Source organism: Misgurnus anguillicaudatus, chromosome 16, assembly GCF_027580225.2.
Source record: "Misgurnus anguillicaudatus chromosome 16, ASM2758022v2, whole genome shotgun sequence".
Classification (NCBI taxonomy): Eukaryota; Metazoa; Chordata; class Actinopteri; order Cypriniformes; family Cobitidae; genus Misgurnus; species Misgurnus anguillicaudatus.
Genome location: NC_073352.2, coordinates 25,860,712 through 25,888,406, shown reverse-complemented (window position 1 = coordinate 25,888,406; position 27,695 = coordinate 25,860,712). Strand labels below are relative to the sequence as shown.

Below are 27,695 nucleotides of genomic sequence, written 5' to 3'. Positions count from 1 at the left end.
AAAAAATAAAACATTAAATTCAGATAAATGTAAAACATGAAGTAACACTTTAACCGAAAATTATTTGTTAGATTTTTGCTGTATGTCGGCAACAAAATAATAGGCTTGTTCGATTACATGTGGCGCCCCAAGAACAGACAGCCAGATGACGTCAAAATTCCGCGAGAGCGATTTAAAGCAGACTCCTCTGTATGATTTTGCGAGTAGCTCTCGCGGTACTTTGACGTCATCCGGCTGTCGATTCTTGTGGCGCCGCATGAAGTCGAACAAGCCTATTTACTACCCTGGATTTATGCCCTGGATTAAGGGGGCGTGCACAGGAATTCTGGTTGGTGGAGGATTAAAGAGAAATGAAAGTTTTCTCCTCCTCTCGTGCACACTCCTCCCACTTAAACTGTCTTCACACACTCGCAGTCATTCATTGAACCTCCCTTGGACTCGCACTCTGCTTACCTACCGTGGCTGTTGGGACGATGTTTGCGTGCAGAGCGGCCTGGCAGAGGTGTGGGCCTCTGGCGCGACAGTCACTGTACCGCGCACACCTCTATAGGGATGGTGAGAACCATCTTATCTATTAGTTTCTGTTTTGTAAAAAAAAAACATTATTACAGTGGTGCATCTGTGTGTTTTCCAAACTGTTAATTGTGACTGGTCAAGGGGTTGTTAAATTTAGCTTGCACTGACAATGTGCTTGAGTTGGTTATGTACATAAAATATGTACAAATTTTACGCTAATACAGGTTACGGGGGAAATAGACTGCATTTTTAGGGTTAAGGAGAAATGAAGGTCAGTTGCAACATCGAACCGTGTTGTGCTTCGCAACTTTAAATGGCGTGAAAGTAATGATCGCTTTTTAGAGCTAGTAAGTTACACGCCTACCTACCATTATGACACGTGTGTTTGTAAGTAGTGTATTTTAAGAAAACACGGTGTAACGTTACAGATCGAATAAAACAGACCCTGGTAACAAACATTCAGGAATGTAGCCATTATGGACAACACAAAACCTGTACTATTATTATTTTTGGTACTTATTTATCGTTTGAAATAATGTGTATATATATTGTGTGTGTAGAGTTAGTTTTTCAACCACAGATGATTGAGTTGGACAACCAAATGCATTTTCTTTATAACTTATGATTATGAAACACGAACTTGCGTAATATGTAAATCAGTTAAAATTAAATGTTTGACAAGTATTTATAGTGCACTGGATTTGTGACCTTCATTGTTGCAAATGTGCCATAGATTATGCCCCCGTGTACAGATCACGTGATTTGTATACGTGTGACGGGGCTCGATGTATAGACGCAGGCACGCGCGGACTTGTGAAACATACTTGCGTTTGTTTTTTATTTATTATGAAAATGATATTTTAAAGGCATTGCAAACTCTATCTGCGTTAAAGGGTAAAATACAAAAATATTATACATTTAAGGATCAATTACGTTGCATTTAAGATCAAATTTATAATATCTAAAATGCAAAAATCTCAAGCTGTTCTTCCCAAAAGAGCCATGAGTAAATGAATACATGGTGCATTTACTGTTGTCAGTCGTTTTATTCTTGCATGTTCAACTGTTCCAATATCAAGCTGGGAGAAATCTATTTACAGAGTGAGTTTTGTTGTGTACACTCTGCCTTGTGGTGGTTACATCACTACCTCCCTCTAAATGAAATGTCATGGGCCAGACTTGTATTTTAACAAGGGCGATTAACCATTAAGAGTTGTTAGCATTTGCCGTTAATCCAGCCTGTTTAGCCAGTTAAAGGGTTAGTAGGGAAATGAACATTTGCTGTTAATTTACTCACCCTCAGGTCATCCAATGTGTAAGTGGCATTGTTTCTTCAAAGTCAAAGTCCTTCATTGTATGTGCAAGCACTGTGTGAAGAAGTACAATGAAAGACTTTCCTAAATGCTTCAGCACATACACTTCTTATAGACACAATAGATATTTACTGCTATGTACACAAATCCGAATGAAATGTATGTAGGTTTTTGACTTTACTAAATCAAAAAATACTATAATATATTTGTAGATATTTAGGGAAACGTGCTAAGTTCCGTGTCTGTTTCTCTGAAAACAATGCTGTAGTTAATCTCTTTTCAACTGAGCCTTCCGTGTCGGAATGTCTGTGTTTGTTTTAGTCCGTGTGGTTTGCCCACTGCCAATTTACCCAAAAGTGTATTTCAAAAGCTCGGTTGCCAGTTATCATTATTATTATTGCTTAAATGAGAATGCAATGGCCCATAAATGCGACCTCTGGTGCACACAACCTCTGAAATGAGCCGCAAATTGAGTTATAAAAATCCACACAAGTGGGATTGTAATTTGCAGATAACAAAGAACATTGCAAACATAAAAACGAGCAGATAAACATATGCTTTCCATCGTCAGTTGCGCTCCTGTCCAAGAGGTGGGCAGGGAAAAACATCTCCCAATAATTTTAAATTTGGACTGTGGTACCAAGTTCAACCGCTAGAAGTCAATATTACGTACAGCTCCTTTAACAGATTGAGTAGTTCCCTATTTCCTGTTTTCAATTGTTGTTGTCAATTTAAGTAAGTATTGTGTAAAATACAACCCATTAACCTGATAGGGAACACTGTGCCATATACGGCGCACACACCCTCGGAAGTGAGGCTGCATAAACTTCATTGTAACTTTGAAACATTAAATCTTCAAAAGATTTGGTCATGCAGCACATTGATTGAAAGCTTAGGCTCTCAGGATTCCATTAAGCCAACGCACATGTCATAAAAGTCATAAAACTGTAATCTAGTTGTTTGTTACCTGAACCAGGCGTCACCGATTCATACCCTGTTTACACGAAGGAAAGACGCATATATTTCCCTGCGGTTTGGCCTGTCATTTACATGAAAACCGCGTTTTTATTACAGAAAACGATTATTTCTAAAACCTCTGGCCAAAGTGGATATTTCTGATTACCCCGGTTATGTGTTGCCGTGTCAACTGGGAGAAACGGGGTTTTAGGTTCTTAAATGTCACATTTTGCGCCAGAAAATGTTTAACGTCATGAGAGCGCCCTTACAGTTTGTTTGGCTCATAGATATGTATATAAAGGCTAGATGGCTCAAGGCGGAGTCCCTAACGGCATCACCTGGCGGCCATCTTACGACAGGGCGCTCGCTCACTCGTAGCATTGAGTTTAATGGTGCAGGTACTGTTAAATGACCATAACTTGCTCAATTTTCTACCGATTTTCAAACGGTTTGGGTTTTTACAAACGTTATTAACATGGCTATAATTCTGGATGCTTTAACATGTTTTATGAATTTATTTTTTATTTTTAGTATAGGTATGCAGTGTCATAGGTACATCTTTGACGTTTATAACAAACCAAACCGTTTGAAAATCGGTAAAAAATTAAGCAAGTTATGGTCATTTAAAAGTACCTGCATCATTAAAACTCAATGCTACGAGTGAGCGAGCGCCCTGTCGTAAGATGGCCGCCAAAATGCGGACGTTGCACTCAATTGGCCAGCAGCGCGGACGAGCCATCTAGCCTTTATATACATATCTATGGTTTGGCTACTGATCAATCAGGTTTATGTTGGCTGAATCCCAAACCGCCTACTTCCATACTATGTAGTATGTAAAAAGCGCTACTTTGCATACTATATAGTATGGAAGTAGGCGGTTTGGGATTCAGCCCATTTGCTGTTATGAAAGGAACAGGAAGTCACTCGTGTTCTTCGTTGGTGTCGATTCTGACGATTTTGATTGGCTTGCATGGCTGTATTCCCCTTCCTACACTGCCTCCCACAGGTTTGGCATAGTTATTATGCCGCTTGACGGCGTATTTATGCGGGTTGATGTAAATGGAAAGTTTTTTTATAAAACGATGTTGTGTGCACGATGTTATTATTGAAAACGGAGGCGGGAAAGTATTTGTTTCTCAAAATACCCGGCTATGTGTAAATGTAGCCTCAGTTTGTTTACTTGCGTTCAAATTCTTCCCTTTATCCACTTTGGTGAAATTGTCCAAAACAAATTGTTTTCATAAATCCTCAAGAGTCCAAGGAAATGGAATATCCAAGCCTTTTAATCCAAAACAATTTGTTCGCCTCACATCATGATGTTTCTGATGTTTGTTACTTCTCATTCGAGACTTGTAATGCTACACTTGGGTGTCACGTTTGTTGAGCAAAGTCTTATGAAATAAACAAATCCCTCTCATTAAAATTTCAGTCGTTTTATAAGAAGTATGAAAAAGTTGTATTGTGTAAATATGTTGTATTTGTTGGGCATCTTTCAAAAGCCTTGCTGTCTAGATATTGCCTTCGGTATCTTTAAAAAATCTTATATTGGTCAACCACTAGTGTACCAAAGCACATCACACTTTCTGTTGGTCTCATCCTTTGACTCTGAGATTAACAGATTAGCAGGTATAAATAACACAATGGTGTCTAGAACTCATTTACTCAAGACCAAGTGACTGGATTACCTTAATGAGGATATTGCCACGCTTTGACAAAATCTTACTATACTAATCTGGTGTCAGAATGATTTTTGTGCTCTAAGCTTGGTTTTCTAAATGTGTGTTAGATGATACTAAAAGTAAACCTATTGGTTTGGAGGTGGATAAGGAAATGTTAGCACTGAGTTTTAAAAGAAGTCCAAATAGATGTATAAAATGAAGCATTTTAGAGATTTTGCAATAAACCAAGTAAGGAGTTAGGCAGAAATATTGCACTGAACAGTAAGGGAAACCCTATGCATGCAACACGATTATGAAGTATTAATTATTACCCTAGTATTGTAAAACTCATACTAAAAAATATCTATTGTTCTTTCAGTTGTTCCTCGGAGGCTTATGTCTTCGGTTCCTGGTGGCTCGGGAGAGAATTTGCTTTATGTTGTTCTCTGTGGTGGAGTGTTTGCAGGTGCTTTGACATATGTAAGTCCTGACAGGAAATTAAAATGTAAAATCAAAGGGATAGTTTAGCAAGAAATGAAAGTTATCCCAGGATTTTCTTTCCCTCGAGACATCCGAGATTATGTCCATTATCTTTCAGAAGAACACATTGAGTTATTTTAGTAAATGTCCTGGTTCTTCCAAGCTTTAAATGGTAGAGCTGGCAAGCTATTCTAAAATGATCTCTTAGCAAATGTAAAGGACCTTGAACAAGGAGTATTTGGTAGGGTGAGGTCATTTGTTGTTTTGTGTAAATATGTCTAAATGGATGGTCAGCAAAAAATTTTTGCTGGCTTGCAATGTATGCATGATAAAATAAGGACAAATTTTAGTCTTATTGCTAAGTGTGTTTAATAAATACTCTTTACTTGTTACTTAATTTTAAATTCAATATACTGCATGCAACTTACATATTTAAGTAAACAATTTTACTAACATTTTGACTGAATTCACTGACAGACTTACAGAACAATTGGAAAAGACCGTGACCGTGTGAATGAACGCCTCACGGAAATCAAAGCGCGTCCCAAGGCTGAGTGGAAGCCCAAACCATGGCCACCCAAGAGTAAGTCTCGCTTATGTATCATAACAATCGATCTGTTTCACATTAGCAGTTTCTGTATGTGGTACTATGTCATATTGTTATGTGAAAGAATATGCATAGGGCAGATAATTGAGGCACCATTAAAAATAACATAATCCAAAACATTTATTATGCATATGGTGTAAAAGTGTCAAACAGCTTAACGTTGACATCTTGCTACACTGTTACAGTTTTGTCAAATCTAGCACCATAGATAAACTGGATCTTTAACATTCCTGCATGTGAGCCAAAGCTCTTATCTAAATGACAGCAGTGTGTAAGGGCGTTTTCTTTGAAGTACTATCAAAATGGAACATTATCCCATCTGATATTGGTGACAGTTGTGAATGAGAACGTCATGCATTTACGTTAGGATTTATTGAAGGATTTCAGATTATATATAAACATATTTTTAATCTTTTTTTTGTAGGTAGTACTAGGGATGATGGTGATGGTATGTGAATATTTTCTTATACTAAAGTGCTATTTAATGTAAATCTAATTAAAGTAAACCTTAAAGTGTATGTATCAAATAGTGTAATTTGTCATGCTTTTGTCCTAGAAATGATGGAAACTGTTTAGTACATTTTGTCTGAAACTAACTTTTGCTTTAAAGGTGCACTCCACTTTTTTCTGAAGGTATGCTCATTTTCCAGCTCCAAATAAGCATTTGATTTTTTGCAGTTTTGGAGTCCATGTGGGTGATCTCCGGGTCTGGCGCTGCCACTTTTGGCATGGCTTGGCATGATCCGTTGAGTCTGATTGGACCATTGGCATCGCACTGAAGAGTAACCGGGGAGTTCAGATATTTTTTTCTTTTTGGAACTTGACTCTTCTGTAGTTAAGTTGTGTGCTCAAACCGACGGAAAATTAAAAGTTGTTGTAACATGGCTGCAGCAGGCGCAGTGATGTTGCGCACGAATAGCGTGTCCGCACTATTCTCCGAGATGCACTTGACGGCCTTTTTTGCAGCGATATTTCTTATTATTTTTTTGAATGACCTAGTTAAGACGGTAGGGTTTCCCAGCTTAGGCGGGCTGCACGAACTGAAAAGTGCTGCGTGAAACCCTGGTATAGTTCCTAGCCATATCTGCATAGAAAATCACAACTTAAAATTTTCTGTCGGTCTTAGGCCATGTTTACATTAGAGCATTTGCGTTTTAAAACGGCATTTTAAAATGAAAAAGATCTTCGTTTATACTGGCATTTTAAAAAGAATCTTCATCCACACTATACACCACCATAAACGCATGAAACATGACCAATCACGTAACTGAGCATGCGCATATAAGTGTAAAATAACTTATTACTCTAATAATAGCTTACCTTTGCACGTTTACGCAGCCCAGGGGTGTGCGATATTGACATAAAGTCATACATGGGTCCTTTGCTGGCAACTATAACAGACACTATTTTTGAACCTTTAAAAATGTGTTTGGGAAAGTCTTATACTGTTCTATTTTCCCCCTACAACATATTAATATGATTAATAGGTAAATTTTGATTTTATAACTAAACAGAAAGGTCTTTATGATTTAAAAAGAAAGCATTCAAGTGAACAGTACTAAACAGTAGCGAACTTAAAGCAAAAATAAATTTCAGCAAATGCAGACTTCAATCAAACATAGTAAGAGGTGAAGTATTGCTTTAGCCTACCAGAAATGCTTATTGCATTAATTTTTAAAAGTGTGCGAGGTCCGTGCACGTCCTCCGCTAGCAACACACAAATAGCTAAAAGCGCAAGCGCCTAAACGAGCATTATATTAATGACGTTGAGTTTATTGTTTTTATTAATTTATATTCACAAAACTTATCAACAAAACATCGATTAAAATTAAGAGACAAATTATCTGAAACGAAATTAATTTTAAAGTAGCAAACAAAACTTACATTAAACTGGAAAATAATGTCTGACCCATTACAATTCTCCCTTCATATTGGCCTTTACAACGCCTATATTGCGTTTAAAATTACAGTCTATCTTTCGTAAGCTAACTAAATTTAAACAAAACAAACACTTATACTGTTCTAGCTCCCCCTACAACATATTAATATGATTAATAGGTTAATTTTGATTTTATAACTAAACAGAAAGGTCTTTATGATTTAAAAAGAAAGCATTCTAAACAGTAGCGAACTTGAAGCAAAAATAAATTTCAGCAAATGCAAACTTCAATCAAACATATAGTAAGAAGTGAAGTATTGCTTTAGCCTACCAGAAATGCTTATTGCATTAATTTTTACAAAAGTGTGCGAGGTCCGTGCACGTCCTCTGCTAGCAACACACAAATAGCTAAAAGCCAAGCGCCTAAACGAGCATTATATTAATGACGTTGAGTTTATTGTTTTTATTAATTTATATTCACAAAACTTATCAACAAAACATCGATTAAAATTAAGAGACCAATTATCTGAAACGAAATTCATTTTAAAGTAGCAAACAAAACTTACATTAAACTGGAAAATAATGTCTGACCCATTACAATTCTCCCTTCATATTGGCCTTTGCAACGACTATATGGCGTATAAAATTACAGTATCTTTCGTAAGCTAACTAAATTTAAACAAAACATAAACGCATTAAACCCAACAATACTCAAACATTAATATAAAACACACATTATCTATAAGGATACATGTTAAAACAATCCGATATAGTGTTTATAATAGCTGATTGGTAGATGTTTACTATTTTTGGCAAAACCTCCGTTGCAAACCAACATTTACATCAATAAAATAATTTTTACTTTGAAAATGATGCGCTGTCACGTGAATATCAGCTGTTCGTTTACATAAGACTCCATCTACGTTCATTTACACTCAGAGCAACGTCTGAGTTCTCAAACTTAAACAGGGTCTTCAGCGTTTGCGAACGAATCCGTTTATGAGGGTCGAAAATGGTGAGGTAGTGTAGATGAAAGGCGTAAACGTAGCAAAAGTAACGCGTTTTAAAGCATAAATGCATTAATGTAAACATAGCCTTAGTACACAGTGTAACTACAGAAGAGTCAAGTTTTAAATAGGAAAAATATTAAACTCTTTTGTAATTTTTTAGCGCGATGCTAATGGTCTAATCAGATCCAATGAATTACGCTAAGCTATGCTAAAAAGGGTACCGCCAGACACGGAGATCAGCTGAATGGATTCCAAAACGGTAAAAATCAAATGTTTAAAGCAACACCAAAGAGTTTTTTACCTTAAAATAACGTTTCCAAAAAAGTTTGTCGTTCGTCCACTAGAAAGAGTGTGGACGGCACTTTCACATTCGCTTTGCAGCCCTCTATCGGCCAAAACCGCACTAAAGAAGTTTCCAGCCGTCCGGTCGCGGTCCTGTAGTTCGAGTGAAAACTACAAAAACTTGCTTTACGGCAGACCTACAATCCAGTCAGAGCCAGCTATGCTGCAGTAGGCTAAATTATTTACGACAGTGGTAATGGACAATTCTGCTTCTAACCTGTAGGGGGAGCAAAAAGCAAAAACTCTTTAGTGTTGCTTTAACTCTAGGGGAGCTGGAAAATGAGCCTATTTTAAAAAACACTGGAGTGTCCCTTTAACTTGCATTGTCTGAGATGGAGTGATGAATGAGAAGCGTTAAATATTTTTGGTGTTATTTCCGTGTAATTTGGAAATCCATTATAACACCCATTACTGAAGTTCAGAGTGTTGAAGTAACACAGTGTTTCCTCTAATGCAATCGATTCTGACACCTTATCGGCCGATCACTGTAGTAGGGCACAATAATTATGTTACTGGCACACAGTTTACAGCCTGTTCTGATTAATTGCTGTGTTAATGCCAGGTAGGATCAACCTGCAAATGTTTTTTTTTTTAATTATTATAAGCAATAGAATATCTTCTGATATTTGGGATAAATGATACAATAAAGTCCTATTGCTGTGATTATAAAGATTTCCAGCTATATCAGTGGAGTCCATAATAAAAATGTGGGAAGCTTATTTTTTGAATATTTAAAAAATATAAATAGCTTATTTATTAATTTTTATAAACTGATGTATTTATTTTTTGGTGTGGTTTGGATTATAATGTATAGTGAACAGCTGCCCTATGTACATACTTCAAACCAAACTGATCCCTCCTGATCCTATTTGTCAAAAAGCCTGTTAATCAGAACCGGCTGATTCTTGACATGTTCTTCTTTTGTGTGAAACATTATTTGGTTGTGTCTACACTCCAGTGCACTCCTATTCTCCTAAAGCACTTTTCCCAACATCTTTACCTGTTGTCTTTTATTACTCGCTGCAGTCCAAAAAGAGCTTTTGTGAAAGTATCAATACTGTGGTCTTGGAAGAAAACTACGAGTATAATTATCTACAACCCTAAAACATTCAGTGAATCGGTCTCTTTTCTTATATTTCTAACCGTCTCTTTGTTCTGCCTCTTTCCATAGTTTAACTAAATTGGACAGTCGAGCTGGGCATCTTTAGTCATCAGTTTTGGATCTGTCTCTCCTGAGCTACAATCATAATAATGCTATGGGTTCAACTTTTCTAGATCTTCCTAAAACTTCTTGACTTTAAACTCTCATTTAAAATGCAGGGTTTACTGCAGAGTAATGTAGTTACAATTATTACAAGCAAGGCAACAAATTAAACATGCACAACAAAGCCACAGAGATGCTGTGACTGCTAACTTTGATCAGATGGTAAGGCTTGACCATCTTTGTATTCCCTCACCTGCCCATTTATCCCTGTTTTTCCTGTTTTATTTCTTTTTCTTTACTCCTTCCTCCTAAATTTTGGCTTTGCATGCTTTATGCAGTAATTGTTTAATTTAGTAAAATGTCCAAGATGGGTGCTTGTCTGTGTGAGAGAGCGAGTGCACGTTTTGTATATGTTTGGATCTTGCCATGTTTCTTATCTACAATTCTAAAGTCATCATTTTCGTTTAATAATGTCATGTGTGGGTGGGTATGAAAGCATGTGTGCTGAAACATGTAAAGAAAGCTTACTAATGGTTTTCTCATCTATGTTGTTTGCCAGAAGCCAATGGGATAGTAGCAGAGGAGGATGTCAATGCTGTAGCTAATGAGAATGAGGCAGAACCAGAGGTCCTAATGGAAGTGGCTCAGGCCAAGGATGCTGGGTCTTTGGAGACTGTTGTGGAGAAGGTTGCTGAAACGGTTGCTGAGACGGCGGAGGTGGTCGCTGAGGTGGCAGAGGTTGTTGCCGAGACGGCCGAGGAGGTGGCGGCTGTAGCGCAGGAAGTGGAGAAGCTGGCACAGGAAGTTGAGACGGCGGCAGAGGCAGTCGTAGCTCCGGTCATAGAAGAGCCTTCTTCAGAGAGCAATGGTACGCAACCGGCATCCCAAGAGGAGGCAGTCACAGAAGCTACTGAAACAGAGGCCTGAATGGCCATGGGTACACATTTACCTACACACATATGATACATGACAGAGCATGGTTTGTTACTTTTCATCCCTTACATGATTAAAATAATTCAAATGGCATACCAGTATACTGTAAAACAACATTCAGTGTCCCTACTTGATGTTATTGCTTGACAGCGCTTAGGATAGATAAAGAGACCATCACATTTTCACATCCAATTTGGTTTAATTTTAGATTCGATTCTCACTTTTTTTTCTTGAAGCTATAAGGATCAGAGACACATTTCATAAATGAATGTGTATGTATACATTTTAAAATTGATCCTTGTGCTTGAATCTTGAATAATGTCCTGTTACCAAATAGCAAACATCCCATTAAGTATATTTGTGTATATTTTGGTATATAATGGGATTTGCTATGTATATTTAAATATTAAATCACTGTGAGGATCCAAAGTTAATATATTTTGTAAAATACAATATGATTTCACCAAACTTGCCTTATCTTTAGACTATATACTCTCATTTCTTCTGTATTCATAACATAATGTTTACAAATGAGCCAGTAACTCTCAACCTCGGGTCTGCCTTACCTCCTTTCTAACTGCATGAAATGACAAAGACAAGCTGCCTTTGTTTAAACCATGACCACTGTAACCTTTGCTTCTCTGCCAGATATCACTTAGTATGTACATGCCAAATAATATTTTGAAACCTCAAAATTTCTCAATTGAATTGTGAGCCTTTTGCTCTCTAGTGATTATGACAGATGTGTTTCTGTATTAGGTAACCATTTATAATTCTCTGTATAAATAAACTGTCAGAGAACTCAGTAACTTAACAAGGAACTCGAATATGTAATTACAATTGCTCATATACCGTGTAATTAAAAAATGAAATGGAAAATAAATGAGGGGTTAAAGCCCTTTTAATAAAATTAAGTATCAAAAGATTTACTGTGTTTATTTTTCCTTTAAATCATATGCTTGTGCAAACTGAAATGTATTCACAAATGTAATGGCTTATTGTAAAGCTACAGTTTTAAATGCTGAATTTGGAGTTATTAACATTGAAAATTAATCAGCACACTTTAGTAGTTTCTTTACATTTGTGGTATGTCTGTCTTGGTGATATTTGGCAGTAAAGCCTCTATGTATCTATTAAATAATGGGGACATGTAAAAACCAAAAACTCCCATATGTCTGTGAAAATCCATCTTAAGTCATTTTATTGTGATTTACTGTTTACATAAAACCATCTTGCATAATGTAAAGAACAGCTTTTGGAAATATAACCTTGATATCTTGAATATTGATGGAGTAAGGCAATGAAAAAGTGCTGAGACACTTTGCTTTTACCTGTTTGTCTCTAGTAAGGATGGAACACTGTACCTTTAGTTTAGTCACATTTCCTAATTTTCCCAATGCATGCTTTGTCTTAAAGCAACACTATGTAGTTTTTTTTTACCTTTAATGTCTCTAAAATTATTTCAGTAATAGAACAACTATTAACTGGACAAATTGTACTGTTGCTGCAACCTGAGCAGCCTCCTAGCTGCTACAAGCACACTCTGAACGTGGCGGTGGAGGGTAGAGCACACAGCCCCGCCCCTCCCCCTGCCTGCAGAAGAGTGTCTGATACCAGGCACTGTTGCGCTTTTCAACCACATGGGGGAGCTGTAAGTCATTTTTACATGGAAACTACATAGTGTTGCTTTAATCTAACTGCCATTTTAGTAAGTAGTCCCACATGTGTGTGTGTGTGTGTGTGTGTGTGTGTGTGTGTGTGTTAGAAGTTATAAACTTTAAAGGAAAACAATAATATTTTAAGATCATTTGGGTGGCATGGTTGTGTTTTGCAGTGGCGAAGTCAGAGTCGGTCAGCCTTGAAACATTGGAGATGGCTGCTGCCTCTGTTCTTGAGGTTCCTGTGAAATCTGTGTCAGTGGAGGATGTGGATGCTGGCACAGAGACTACAGTGCAGACTGAAGCTGCTCCAGAGAGGCCTATTAATGTGCCTCCAGCAGAGGAATTAGAAAGTGAACCAGTAATAGAGGCAGCATCTGTTGCTTCACCAGTTTTCGCAGAAGAGGCACCTTTTGCAGAGGAGGTATCTGTTCCCGCAGTGATAGAAGATGTCCCAGCAGAAGAGAGTGTGAACGCTGATTCCCCAGTAACTTCAGAAGAGGCACCAGTAACCCCAGTAGCAGAGGAGGCACCAGTTGATTCACCAGTAACCCCAGTAGTAGAGGAGGCACCAGTCCAGTAGCAGAGGAGGCCCCAGTTGATTCACCAGTAACCCCAGTAGCAGAGGAGGCACCAGTAATCCCAGTAGCAGAAGAGGCTCCAGTTGATTCACCAGTAAACCCAGTAGCAGAGGAGGCTCCAGTTGATTCACCAGTAACCCCAGTAGATGATGAGGCACCAGTTGAGGATGTCCAAGAGTCACCAGCTGTAGAGGATGTGACCGCAGAAAGTCCAGTGGTGGAGGTTTTAGAAAGTGTGGTTGAGGAAGCACCAGCAAGTCCAGTTGTGGAAGTTCCAGCTGAATCGAAAGATTTCATAGTGGTTGTCTTGGAGGGAGCTCCTAAATCAGAAAAGAAACCCAAGGTCCTGGGTGTATCCCCCTTAACCGGTAAAATCATTCCGGCCCCTGATGATGATGTGGAGCCATCAGGTCAGGTAACAGGTAACCAACTTTAAGAAGTGTTCTAATTCACAATTAATTTAATGATGGTGCTCATAGGAAAGCTGGTTTAAAGGCGGAGTGCACAATGTTTGAAAAACGCTTTGGAAAAGGGAGTCGGGCCGAATACCAAAACACACTTGTAACCAATCAGCAGTAAGGTCTGTGTCTACTAACTGACATCTTTGCCGGGGTTGCGTATATGTGGGGCGGGTCTATCAAAAGAAGGTCCAGATTCTATTGGGGTAGGGGCGTGTATGTTTAGGTGATTTCAAATATCAACATTGGCTTTCAAACATTGTGCACTCCGCCTATAACTGACCTTTTAAACTGATTTAAACAATCTTTCAAAAAAGAAATCTAATAGTATCATCATCATCAACTCTATATATTGAATAATGGATTGATAGAAAATGTATTTGATGGTAAACAGTAATTAAGAAAACTTGCCAGAATATTTATTAATTGATAATTGTCTTAATATTTGCTGTAACCTATTCTTTTTTGTTTTTCATAGGCCAAGCGCCGATTGCTTCAAGTGCAAATGCATTAGTACCAGCTAAGAAACTTAAGGTAAAAATATTAAATCGCAAAAATAATCATTTAATATATAAATGTAATAAAGATACTATATTATAGATATTAGCATAGATGCAATGTAGATATTTTTATTAAACAGTAATTTCTTAATAACTTTGTTTCACAGACACGGCTTAAGGCTAGTCCTAGACTAAAACACATGTTTGAGCTGTCTCCGCTGAAAATAACTTGCATTGACAGATCTTCAAATATGCCAGTGCCATTGATGTGTCTCAAGATTGGGAATGTTTTAATTCTTAAATATTTTAATTTAACTAAGGCCAAATCCTGACTTTAGCTAAGCCTTGTCTGTAAAACCAGTGTATTAAATTAATACATTGTACATTTACTGGTTAACATGTTATATTATTTGCTGTTCTTGTTGTTTTCATTACAGTTGTGAGAGGTCAGATGTGGGATAGTAAACCAGTTCCTTGATCAAGAATTAGCGATGTGCCTTCCCTTTTCCCCATTTCCTGCTTCCACTTTGAGCTCACATTCAACTCAATGTATTTGATGCAATATCAGCACTTATCCAAATACTATTACTACATGGTGTATAGTACCTTCCACTTTGAATACACCTGTCCTTCACATTTACAACACTTCATGCAATAGGTGAAAAAGCTGTGATCTTGATACACTTTTAGCTGTTTTTAAATGGAACTCCACCCTCTGTTTACTAGTCAACTGCACGATTGAGCCTATTATACTTTAGTTAACTCTACCTCAAACTTTACACTAGTAGGACAGGTTTCTTATTGCAATGTCAATCATTACTATACCAGCACTGCAAAATTGCCAAGCAAACACACTGCCATACCTGCACGATAATCACCATTAATAGCCGGTTAGACCTCAGGTTCTCCTCTTCCTTGACTTGTTTATCAATTGTCATTATTTCTGATACCACTACCTCACCTTGAGTCATGTTACTCACCTTGAAAATGCAAAGTATTCTGTAATAAAACTGTATTTTTCACTTGCAGTAATCAGTATTGAGCTAGTACTAAAATTGTTACATGGGTTAAAGAAAAACATGGCCAACAAATTGCAAATGTCAATATTGTCAATACATTACAGTATTAAGTCATGTCATGTTACAAATTACTTTTGAAATGAATGTTGTAAAGTCATTATAACGTTATCTAAAAGCAAAAACACTGTGATGCTTTATTAGTCTTGCTTTATTGCTTTATTAGTAGGCTAGTTGCTTTATTGTTCTTCAATGAGTTATTATCTGCTTTTGTGTTCCTGTTTGTTTTCGGATGGTCTATTAATTATCAGACACGCCAATGAAAAGATTCTTGTGGTTGTAAAATATCTTTCTTCACAAGTATGCAAGTCAAAGTTATAAGGTGTCCCAACATGTTATGCCAAAGTTACGCTTGCTGTAACTTAATTTGTTTATATTTAAGACTTATAGACATGTAGACTAAGTATACGAGGGGAAATTACGGGCAGAAAAGAACATGCAGATACAAAAATGACTACATTCAATTAAAAGTATTTTTCATATGCGTTTGAATAAGGGACCTTTATGGAAATAATGTGAAATAGGTTTCAGTATCACTTTCTTGTTGCTGTTTTGTGGCTTGAGTAGTGTAATACATGTGCATTTCTGAGGTTTTCTACTTTAACTATAAGCCTAGTAAACGTATCTGTGAATATGCTGTGAATCTGTATCTGAGAAAAATAAAGGGAGAGTTAAAAGAGCTGCATAACTGATTTCTGTGTCATTTTATGTGATTGTGTGTTAAGGGGTCTTATTATAAATTTCCCGGACAGGGTTTAAATTAATACAGGACTAGGCCTTAGTTGTATTAGGATAGTTAAGTGCAATCCTTCCAATAAACTATTCTAGTGTGCATCTTGAGACATTTACATTTAGGCATATAGCAGATGCTTTTATATCCAAAGCGACTTACAAAGATTAAAACACCTAAAGACAAAACAATGCCACTGATATAAGATACGTCCATACAAGGTGTTGTAAAATGAAGGCAGCTCAAACATGCATCTTAGTCTGGGACTAGGATAAACCCTGCCTTAGAAAACGCCCCTAAAACATATTCTGGGGTGGTTTCCCAGATGGGGATTGATTTAAGAACGGACTTGGCCTTAGTTTAATTAGAAAATAGAACTAGTTTTAACAAACATGCCTTACTAAAAATATTACTTGTGTGCATTTTGAGGGAAAACAAACTTTAAATGGATAGTTCACCCAAAAATGAAAATTCTGTCATCATTTACTCACTCTCATGCTGTTACAAACCTGTATACATTTTGTTGTTCTGATGAACAAAGGAAGATATTTTGAGAAATGTTTGTAACCAAACTGTGGACCCCATTTACTTCCATAGTATTTTTTTCTTTTTTATTCCTACTATGGAAGTGAATGGGTTCACAAATGGTTTGGTTACAAACATTTCTCACAATATCTTCCTTTGTGTTTATCAGAACAAAGAAATGTATACAGGTTTGTAACAACATGAGGGTAAATAATGACACAATTTTCATTTTGGGGTGAACTATCCCTTTAAGAAATGTCAGCGCAAATTGTTTTCAGTTTTGAAAGCTATTACATTTTTTTAGTCTAGGACTAGTCTAATCCCTGCCGGGAAACCGCCTCTCTGTGTAGGGAATATGGGCTAATTGCTATGTCAGTATATAGCATGCATGTATTACTTTTAACAATTCTATACTAAGCTATACATTGCCCCCAGATTTAGGCATATCATACACTGATACTATTTATACTGTGATATTAAAAATGTTGAAAGTACTGATTTATCATAATGTTAAGTGTAACATAATATGCTTTTCTGTAATTTGAGCGGGCGCGCACTTTGGACTGGCGTGTGATGATGTCACGAGCGGTTGCTGCGCAGTTCGTCAGATTTTGCTAACTGGAGGCCCAGAAGCAGCTACGCAAAATATTGCCGACTAAACCAAAGCAGCCTGCAAAAACACATTTTTTCTTTTAATTTGGAATTGCTTAAATAGACGCGTGTCTATCGCATGCATGTATGCGCTTTATCAGCGACCACATTAGGCAAATTGAGCAGCTTTAGCGTCAGCAAGTCAATCTGTCATAGCATGGCTAGCATGCTAACATTATAACAGAGTACATTCGACCGACGTAAAGTGATCCAAACGACAAGAAATAAACACAAACGGTAAGAAATGTCAAATGTTCCCACCAATACAAGAATTGGAGATTGAAGTTAATTCATTTTGACTTTATTAAAAGCTGGGTGTTTGTTTTAACGGCTGTGTTTATTTAGTTTGACGCAGCTAGCTGTTGTTTTCCGTTCTAATACTTCTCGTTAGTCTTTGTAAAAGTTCGTCAAATGGTTATGTTTTCTTTCTTTGCACGGCTCGTTAACCTTGAAAATGCACATGATGGATCCGTTAGGTTAGGTTAGGTATTTACTGACATTGTGCAATTTAGTCAATTGAGAAACCGTTTTAATGTCAACAATAATAGAAACTACAATAATATCAATGTTTGCTTTATCATGACCAAAAAAGAATTATGGGAACCAGGTGAGAATAACAAGCTCACTGCCTAATACAATTAATTAAATACAATTTGTCCTTGTTAAAAATTATTATTAGTAATGTTATTATTATAACAGTACAGATGCAGTTAAATGTGTTTGCATGTCTTCATAATTACAATATATTTGAAAAGCCACGCAATGAGCCCCAAAAACTCAAACGTGACATTTTCTCTTAGTGTAGTGTATTTTATTTTGCTGAATTAGCTATTCAATGTTGAAAATTACTTTTCAATCTTTAGTCTTGGCCACATTTTCAGTCTTTTTAAGTTGACTAGTTTACTACTGGGTAAATGTTTTTATAAATGTTTTTATCTGGGACAAATAAAACATTAAATTTATGCATTTGGCTGATGCTTTTAACCAAAGTGATGTGCAAGTGCATTACAAAAGGTCTAAGCCTCTAGAATACAGCTATTTTCAGTGTTTTATAAAATAAATTATGTAGGGAGAGTAATTGATTCATTTATGAGAGTGCGCCTAAAACATTGATAATCCTACTATATGTCACCTTAAATTGTCTTCTTTAAAACAAGACCAAGATTAGGCTTCTAGCCCAAAAAATGCCAGAGTTATATTCATTTGAAGTGCAAATCAACTTTTCACCCCCCCACTCAAAAGGGTGGTGTGACAGTTATGGGGTTAAACTTATTCAGACAATTCAGTTCCTATACTCCACCAAGAAAAGTTTTGCCAACAGGATACAGACAACTTCTGTCTTTTCTTTTCTACATGTCTGCCAAATGCATATATATATATATATGAAGAGTTTCGTTGCAAAACAAGAAAACCACCGTTTTTTAAATTGTTCAGAAATCTCGTTTTTTGATTGTGCATTCCAATTAATTTCAATGCAACTGCAGTTGGTTTGTTTTGATTAAAACCTTCATAACTTAAAAAAATACAGCTAAGTAGCACCATAAAACGAAATAACAACATGATAACATAATAATAAACATGTTTTGACAAAAATGTTAAAAAATGGATTTATCTCGTTTTGCAACGAAACTCTTCATATATATATATTACACTGTGGGGTAGTTTCCCGGACAGGGATTAGCTTAAGCCAGGACTAGACTGTAGCTTAATTAGGAAATATAACAAACATGCTTTACTAAAAACATTACTTGTGTGCATTTTGAGGGGAATAAAACGGTACTGATGTATTTAAAGATATGTCAGTGCAAGTTTTTTTCAGTTTGGACAGCTCTTACATTTATTTTAGTCTAGGACTGGTCTTCCTGTCCGGGAAACCGTCCCTATATGTATGCAGCACACTACATGACATGTACATTTGTTTGCCTGAAGGTCTTTTTGTGAACATGTTTGGCATCTCACAGTAGCAATGTGATGAATCATGGATGAATGCAGCATCACCTTTTCTTAGAAATAACATTTGGTTATGAAAAATGATGTCCTGCTGATCTGTAGCACAGACAGAACAAGCATATTGTGTTTGACAGTATTACTGCAACATCTCCAAAAAACTACAGCTGCAAAAATATATATATTATTTTCTCTTTCCAGGTTGTGACTTCACTCAAGGACATCAGAAGGAGAAAGTGGATAATTGCAGTTTTGACAGAGAGGAATGAGTCATGACCTCAATGGTTATTGTAGATGGTGGAGGGAATATATTGGAGTATGTTGCTGGAGATGATGAGGCACAGCAGGAGGTTTGCATTTGTACAAAACGTGCTCAAGAATGAACATACATTTACATGAAACACTACTTGAAATAAATGCAACACTATAAGAAAGAAAACCAGAATGCTTCTTTAAAATTTCTGTTTTATTGCCAGGAGGTTTGCAATGATGGGGCAGAGACTGACGGAGATAAGGATTGTCCTGCAGTAATAGTGGAGCAGGTGAATAGTGCAGAAGTAGAGCAGTGCTATGCTGCTCAGGTGTTAGTTTATGATGATCAGAATACCTATCTGGTCCAAGATGTGGCTGAAGAACAGGTTGTGGAGACTGAGTTCCAAGAGATAGCAACAGGTAAGCAATAATTTCTCTGCATTTTCTTTATGTAAATTAGATGTGTTAGTGTAGGGAAAGTTGTGTGTTTGGTTGTAAGGCCAATCCAATCATGTGTAGTTATGATCTTTATTATTATTATTATTTTAATATATGCCTCTAAGCAGTTAAACTTACGTGTGTGTGTGTTATATATATATATATATATATATATATATATATATATTATAGGTAATGAGGATATAATCAGATCTCTAAAACATTTGGAAAAACGTGGCCATTTTGTGACTTTGCACATTACTTTGATCTTTCGCATCACCAATAAGTTTTTTTAAGACAAATATTGCTCAGGGGAGTGTTAGCATTTTCTTTTACCAACATTAACAGCTAAATAGAGACATCTTGTGGCATTTTGTTTAAATTGATAAAATTTTTGCTTCAAAGAGTACTTGTGTATAAAGTTATTGATAAAATTGAGAAGAAACATAAGGTCAAAAATAAACGTTTAAAACTTACTTGGATATAAAAAAGCATCATCTGTGCTCAGAAATGTTGTTGACTATGCAATGACATTGATCCTTTTACGATCTGGCCATTTATAGGGTCAAACGTGAAAAGATGTTTATAGATAGTTGTGGTGTTTAATGTGTTTAGTCGTCTGTACCGCTGATATGCCGACTTAGTTTCACTTCAGCTAGATTTACTAGTCAAAGCTGGCAAACAATAAACGCAATATAAATCCAAAGAACCACGTGATTTGAGGTAAGAAGCGCTTTGCCTCTGCTGAGGTAAATGATGCAAAGGCGCTTGATTGACAACCAGGAAGTAAGAAGCTGCCGTCGATCCGCTGCGACAAGTTTAAGTAACATTAAATAATTTCTTGTCATTTTGCTTTAACGACGGTGTTAATTTGTATTTGTGGAGTCGTATATACCACTGTTGTTTTGTGTGTTTAATAATTTTACTTTAGAGTCGATTAAAGTTGTTTATTATAGCGGAGTGATGCTAGTGACTGTCTGAAACCAGGAAGTGTGTTTGTTTTCCTTTTCGCGTCTTGGACACGTTGTTTTTATTTATTGTTTATAATCTGATTTACAGCGTATTGGAGTTTTGTGGTTGAACATTGCGGTTAAATGTTTTGAAAATGGCTGTTTATTGCTAGCTGATTGTCCGTTCAAATCAGCTAACGGTTCTGTTGTTTATTGTTTGCATTATAGATTGACGCAGATAATACTTAATAGCTACAGGATTTTTATTATTATTTATTATAACCAGTGGTATTTTACTCAAATTAGGGTTAACAGAAAAGCTTGTTTGTAGTATCTTGATAAACGTACTTTCTTTTTGTCTTGGATAACTTAAGATTGGTTTATTAAACGTACCAAACGCATTGTTTTAGTAACAGACACTAAGTATTTTTATATGATTTCGAAAAATATTTAAGAAAATCGTCATGTGTTTCGTGCAGTTATATCATAATGATTGATTAAACATTCGCTTTCGTTCGTATTTTGAGATTAGGGCGGAAGTGTAGTAATAGGCGGTGAAGGTCGTTGAGTGACAGCGTTTCTGTCCAATCGTTGCTCACTGCTGTTTCGGAAACTACAGTGTAGCCAATAAGCGGACAGATACTGAAATATTTTGTTACTTTACCGCCAATTTTATTAATTTATGGATGGAAGAGGAAAAATATAAATAATATTTACAAAAATAAGTTTGCTTTAATTTATTTAATTTTATCTGTGGCTTTTATAGCTGTTATTAGTGAGTAACAAAATGTAAAACGGCTTAAAACAAGGATATTTTAAGGATTGTATGCACTACATGTGTAGCTTTTGGTAATTCTTTTGAGTTTTATTATTGGATGACAATAATTTTTTTCACTATTTTATAGTGGAAGTCTCAGTACATGATAAAACTATTGAAGCAGCCGAAGCTCTGCTGCACATGGATTCACCAGCCAGTCTGCAGGGGGATCGCAATGCAGGTGTTTCATCATTACATACATGATTAACATGTCATCCTCTTTGTAAAGGCAACAAATAATGACACTAGATTATATAGATTATACATAATTATCTAATTGGATGTAGTTTATGTTAGTTTTGTGGATAAGAAGTAAACTATATTTTTCCTAAAGTGTTTCACAAAGAGGAAAAAAATCACAAATTTTCTCCCTTTCATTTTTTTTGCAGAAGAGCTTTTTTCTGAGGTGGAAGTAGAGGTGCGAACCGAGGACATAGGGTCCGTTTCTAAGGACATTGTTGTTCTAGACGACACAGATCTACTGAAGAAGAAGAAAAGAGGTGAACCATGCCTGACTATCACCTAAACACTTTTTAGACATTAGTTGAATGTGCTATTTGAAATAACATGCCATTGCTGTAGTATACTGCATTTAAAGTCCTACGTGACCTTGTGGTGAAAGTGCACTTTCAGCTTTGATTTAATCTCTCAGTTTTAATTTTTTTAATGGCTTTGGCTTTAATTTCATAATGGTTACAAAATCCTTAAATTGCAGATTATTTAATCATAATGACAATGTTTAAAAATATATTTAATCAGTGTAATGGTAACCCCCTAAAGGGGTACCAAAAAAAAACATATGGCCAAATTAAACAGAGATAGTGTGAGAAGTGCAAAAGTGTTTATTCTAAAAACAAGTCAAAAATAGTCAAAAAATGTCCAATAAAGAGCAAAATATAAAGAAATATATTCAAAAGTCTTCCAAAGTAAGTTGAAACCAATGTTACAAAATACCAATTCAAAACAGATTCAAAAATCCCAAAAATTAGTAAAGCAAAATACAAAAAATAACAGAAAATACAAGAAAAGACCTGCAGCCTTCCGGCCACACTTCACAGCAGCAGACACGGACAAAAAAAAACTACTCCAAACACACACATTTATAGTGGCGGCCAGCGCTTTTTTCCCCATGGGGAGGGCAACTCACAAGAACACTCGAAACAATTCCAAAGACATTAACTCTGGAAAAATGTATTTGATCACAATAATTAGAATATATAACTTTTTTCAAATACCTTACCGAGTAGTTCACAATATTCTGAACTCCGCCGCGTTGTCCCTGAAACCTCCATGTTTAATTAACATTGGTAGACTCCCAAACTGAATGGAACAAAGGATTCCCGCTACTACTTTCCCAGAGATATAAAACTATAGGACAAATCACCACAATGACAAAACTCCATACACTCATTTTACTGGACAATTATTAATTATAATACAAATATCAATACAAAACTCTTGTTTCTTTTGTGTATGTGTGAATATTTGTCCATGTTCAAGTCCCAGTTCTCTGTGTGGTCATAATGTGACCGTCACCATCAGTTGTGGATTATAGAAAAAAACAGACTAAATGAAAATACTTTATACAAGTTATTTAATCTATGTGATGTTTCCCATCAGGACGAAAACCCAGAACTCCACGAAATGGCTGCGATGGTTCATTGGATCTGGTCTATAAGAGGAAATCAAGAGACAGCAAGGGTAAATGTTTTTTCTATATTCATATGTCCAAGAGACTCTTATCCAGCAGTGATACCCATTTTAAGTTCAAACCAAACATGTTTGTCTTCCAGGCTCAACTACTTACCTATGGGAGTTCTTGTTGGACCTCCTGCAGGATAAGGAAACCTGTCCAAAATACATTAAATGGACTCAGAAAGAGAAGGGAATATTCAAGCTTGTGGATTCCAAAGCAGTATCTAAATTATGGGGCAGACATAAGAATAAACCTGACATGAACTATGAGACAATGGGGAGAGCACTCAGGTAGTGTTTGTTTGTCTGTTGTTTCTAATACATTTACGTTTTTACGTGTTTTTAACCTACTGTCTTATTTAGGTATTACTATCAGCGGGGCATTTTAGCAAAAGTGGAAGGCCAAAGACTTGTGTACCAGTTTAAAGAGATGCCCAAAGACATCGTCTTCATAGATGACGACGACGACATGGACGACAGCATTGACGAGGGAAAGAAAGAAACCCCAGCTGCAGCCAACCGCAGCAATCCGAAGGGCAAAGGGGTGGTGGTCTCATCCTCTGCTGCTGTGCCTAAAATCATCAATCTAACCTCAGGACAAGATGCCTTTATGACCCTGCAGCAGTCATCGGTCAACACAACGACAGCCCCCGGGTAGGAATCAGGATGTGTCATATTATTACATATTAGCTTACCCCGTTAGCGCATTATACCAAAGCGATTCCTGCAATGACTCATCCTAAACTCACAACTAAGAGTGTAATGAATGCTAAGTACCTTGGTTGTATCCATAATCATATGGTTATTATCTTAAAATAGTATCATTATTTATATAGTTATCTATACTAATATTATTATGTACTTTTTTGTAGGACGATGAGGTTGGCCATGCAGGTCCCTGTTCTCATGACAACATCACAGGGTCAGAAAATCTCCACAGCAAATTTAAACTCTGTCCGTCCTACGATTCTCCCAGCTTCCAGCTCGATCGCAGGGGGCAACAACGCAGGCAAAGTGTTTCTCCAGGCCGTGCCGACGCTAGTGCCAGCTCAGGGCCAAAGCGGCGAGAGAATCACCTTGCAGTTCATCACCCTTCCTACCGTACCTGGCAAAGCCGGCACTCCAATCACTCTGAGCGCTCTCTCCCCGGTTACCGTGCCAACCACCAACACCCAAGTCCTGAAGCTCGCCATCCCCTCTAACATCACCACATCTGCAGCCTCAGCTCCAGTTACAGTGGTGACCACGCAACCAGGGGTGACCGTGGTGCCGAACGTACAACCTGCGACGTCTCTACAGGATGTGACTGTTGTAAAGGTCGAGAGTTCTGAAGTTTCGGTGACTAAGACAGATGACAGTTCTGCAATGACAAACACACAGAGCTGAGTAAAGGTTCACTTCCTGACAAATCCAACGACGGCACTTGTGATGCAGATGACGGTAATGCAGGTGATGTGACGAATAACAGTCATGGTCTTGGAATGGTGGCTGTGTCTTATGTGAAATGGATTAAACCAGCACTACAGCTCAGAAAGTCGTTCACACCCCAACACTATTACCACCATCCCCGGGTTAGATATCAGAACGCTTCTTTATTTCTTTCCCCACATTAATCTATTCAAATCATACTTTGTTATGGCAAAACATCTATGCTGTAGGAATGAACTTCACTTGGTGCTAAAGATTGAAAGTCACATTGGTGAAGAGACGCAGGCATCAGAGATGCTTGCTTTCACCTGCTTACCTGGCGAAAAATCTGTGTGTAGATATACCATTGTGGTAGTGAATGACGAGACAAGCAGCCTTGGGTCACCTTTTTCTTTCTAATTAATAATATAAACCAATTTTGCTTTTTTGTAAATATATATTTTTATTTTGTACCAGCAAGTGTTTTTTTTTACAGTTCGGAGGAAACTGTTTTCAGAAGGACATTTACATCTTTTTTGTCATTTCAGTCTTGTTAAAATAATTTTCTCTTTCTGTACGTTATCTATTGTGTTTTTCTATAACTTTCATTCACTGCTTTGTACTTCGCAGATCACTTTTGTGTTTCGTACATGTCCAAAAAGGGAAAGAAAATGTCCGAAAACATTATATTGAATATTCAATATATGAAGCATATATTTTGTCGTATTCCAATGCTTAAATGTATCCAAGTAGATTTAAATATACAGAACAAATTATGCAAACGAATGGTTTTAACAAGCTTTGTTTCATTTTGTGTACAAAACGTGTTTTTGTTAACTGATCTTTATGAACTTGTAAAGTTTTTTTCTATAAGGTCGCATTCCTATATGACCTGAGTTAGGACTGTCAATAGTGTGACCATAGATACTTTTAGTTTTACCTTTGGTAATAAAGTCACTTAAGTGCTATTTTCTTTTTTGTCAGTTTTAAGACTACTGTGACACAAAACAAGAATCTGAATATAACTGTCCCTAAAAATACAGTCTAATGTTTTATGAGAGACCTTATTATCTGTGACATAAATGTATGATTTGCCAGATCTCAGTTCTGCAGTTGGCTCAGATGGTTTGAGGCCAGAATTGAATTTGTAAGATCAAAATATTTGCATCAAGATTTAATGAGAGTTCACCCAAAAATGAAAATTGTGTAATTTACTCGCCCTCATGTTGGTCTAAACCTGTTTTGAGTTTCTTTATTCTGTTGAACACGCACAAAAAAAAGATATTTTGATCATAGATGGTAAGCACACATACCAATTGACTTCCATAGTATTTGTTTTTGCTACTATGGAAGTCGGTGGGTACCTGTCTGATTATCATCATTTATCAAAATATCTTCCTTTGTGTTGAAATGAAAATGTCTCTTTAATCTATAGAAGAAGAGTCTTAGAAAGCAGTATGGTAAATGTTCAAAAAAAAAATGTTGGCGTGGACTACACTAAATTTCAACTTTCAGTCAAATACTTAAAACTCAATAATTGCAATTTAGATGCTTATTTTTCCCATTCAATAAATAAGTTAAGCTCATATAGAAACAGCTTTTGAACTGCATGTCAGGGGACTTTGTAATTTTGTAGTTTGACCACATCAGGGTGGTAGAATTTACAGGGTAGCGTTGCATTTAATATCCTCTCGAAAAAAGTGAAGCAGCAAGCTCAATTTAATGTGGACCTCATTCTTGAAATTCTCTCAGGCATTGGTTTTGTATGCAATCTGTCAAATTGTACTCATTGCCTATGAATACATTATTTAAGGACAATTCACGATTGAAAGATGTAATAGATCAGTACTAATAGATATTTCCTCAGCAGGATGTGGTAACTAAAATTGTCTGAACCTTCAATCTGTATATATTTGAAATAAATTCCATTTTTTTTCCTTTGCACTTACTGTCTATCACGGTTTTAGTTAAACCCTAAAGGGCCGTTCACATTTTAACGGTAACTTTAAAACATATAGTTTTAAAAATCGTTTTATATTAAAAAGAATAGCGGAGTTCGCGCCACAGCTATAACGACAAAGAAACAATGAACAATATCGTTAGGGTCACTTCCAGGGCGATTTTTTCCCACCTGATGAACGATAAACCGTTGACAGCCAACCAAATCTATTTGAACACAGTGCACGCGCACTTATGCACATGACGTCACCGTCGGCGAGAGGGACGGCGGTTACGCCCACTGAGTGGCAGCATTTGAGTACAGCGTGACATCGACGAAAACACGGTGAAAATGCGTCGAAATGGGAAAAGGCTGTTGTGCGATAGACTGTACTAACAGATTAACAAGAATTCGGAGCTATCGTTTTATAGACTGCCAAAAAAACACCAAAAGGAGATGTAAATTGATCGTTTATTCTAACGTTTACAGACCACATGTGGGTTGACAAGTTGCTGGGGTCACTATCAGTTTACTTTTTACTTAAAAGTATTTTTTCCAAGTATTTGTATTTTATCCCTGTTTTTCTATGCAACACACACATTCCAAAGCATATTATCATAATTTTTACTCTATTACATTTCATAAATAATACGTTTTTGTTTTACATTTAATATTTAGGTACATAACGTACTTTTAATCTCGTAAAAGTACACAATATAAATGTATTTAGGCATAAAATAAATATTAATATGCAATATTAAAGAATACACAGTATGATTTTATGCTTCAGAATGTAGTGAATAATGTTTTTTCCCCAATACAAACACCCTAATAAAGCACAGATGCTTGGAAAATGTAACTAATGTAACTAAGTATTGTCCGCCTCTGCTATCAAGTCCAAATAAATTCAATTTAAGCTGATAATAATCCGTTTTATTGGCATTTTCGCAGAACCCGCTATGAAAAACAGCCATTTTGTTAAACGTTTTGCCACTCAACTGGGCGAGCTCTCGCGGAAAAGTGACGTCAATGCATACCCTCTATCACAGCGTAGAAGCTCATTGCTGAGGTACATAACATAAAATTACCTCAGGTATCCAGCGCTGATGCAGTTGCTGTGAAATTCACTACGTAATGTTTTTTTCCATCCCACACTGACTTAGTTACGCCAA

The 27,695-nt window shown here is 36.5% G+C and overlaps 2 protein-coding genes across 4 annotated transcripts; both read left to right on the top strand.

Moving 5' to 3' along the window:
- Positions 1 to 390: 390 nt before the first annotated feature.
- On the top strand, positions 391 to 15,851 carry mgarpa (mitochondria localized glutamic acid rich protein a). 2 transcript variants are annotated; one of them, XM_055177774.2, is made up of 8 exons: positions 391 to 555; positions 4,824 to 4,924; positions 5,402 to 5,507; positions 5,956 to 5,979; positions 10,526 to 10,834; positions 12,734 to 13,553; positions 14,075 to 14,130; positions 14,534 to 15,851. In XM_055177774.2, the coding sequence occupies exons 1-6, from the start codon at positions 474 to 476 to the stop codon at positions 13,138 to 13,140; spliced, it is 1,029 nt and encodes a 342-aa protein (XP_055033749.2). In that variant the 5' UTR covers positions 391 to 473; the 3' UTR covers positions 13,141 to 13,553; positions 14,075 to 14,130; positions 14,534 to 15,851. The 2 variants fall into 2 exon arrangements, with proteins under 2 accessions (XP_055033749.2, XP_055033750.2); XM_055177775.2 differs by having other exon boundaries at positions 12,734 to 13,560.
- Positions 15,852 to 16,987: 1,136 nt separating this feature from the next.
- elf2a (E74-like factor 2a (ets domain transcription factor)) lies at positions 16,988 to 26,528 on the top strand. 2 transcript variants are annotated; one of them, XM_073854395.1, is made up of 9 exons: positions 16,988 to 17,315; positions 19,227 to 19,375; positions 19,505 to 19,697; positions 21,571 to 21,663; positions 21,872 to 21,982; positions 23,103 to 23,183; positions 23,276 to 23,468; positions 23,541 to 23,831; positions 24,050 to 26,528. In XM_073854395.1, the coding sequence occupies exons 2-9, from the start codon at positions 19,298 to 19,300 to the stop codon at positions 24,561 to 24,563; spliced, it is 1,554 nt and encodes a 517-aa protein (XP_073710496.1). In that variant the 5' UTR covers positions 16,988 to 17,315; positions 19,227 to 19,297; the 3' UTR covers positions 24,564 to 26,528. The 2 variants fall into 2 exon arrangements, with proteins under 2 accessions (XP_073710496.1, XP_055034182.2); XM_055178207.2 differs by lacking the exons at positions 16,988 to 17,315; positions 19,227 to 19,375; positions 19,505 to 19,697 and adding an exon at positions 20,275 to 20,538.
- The last annotated feature ends 1,167 nt before the right edge of the window (positions 26,529 to 27,695 follow it).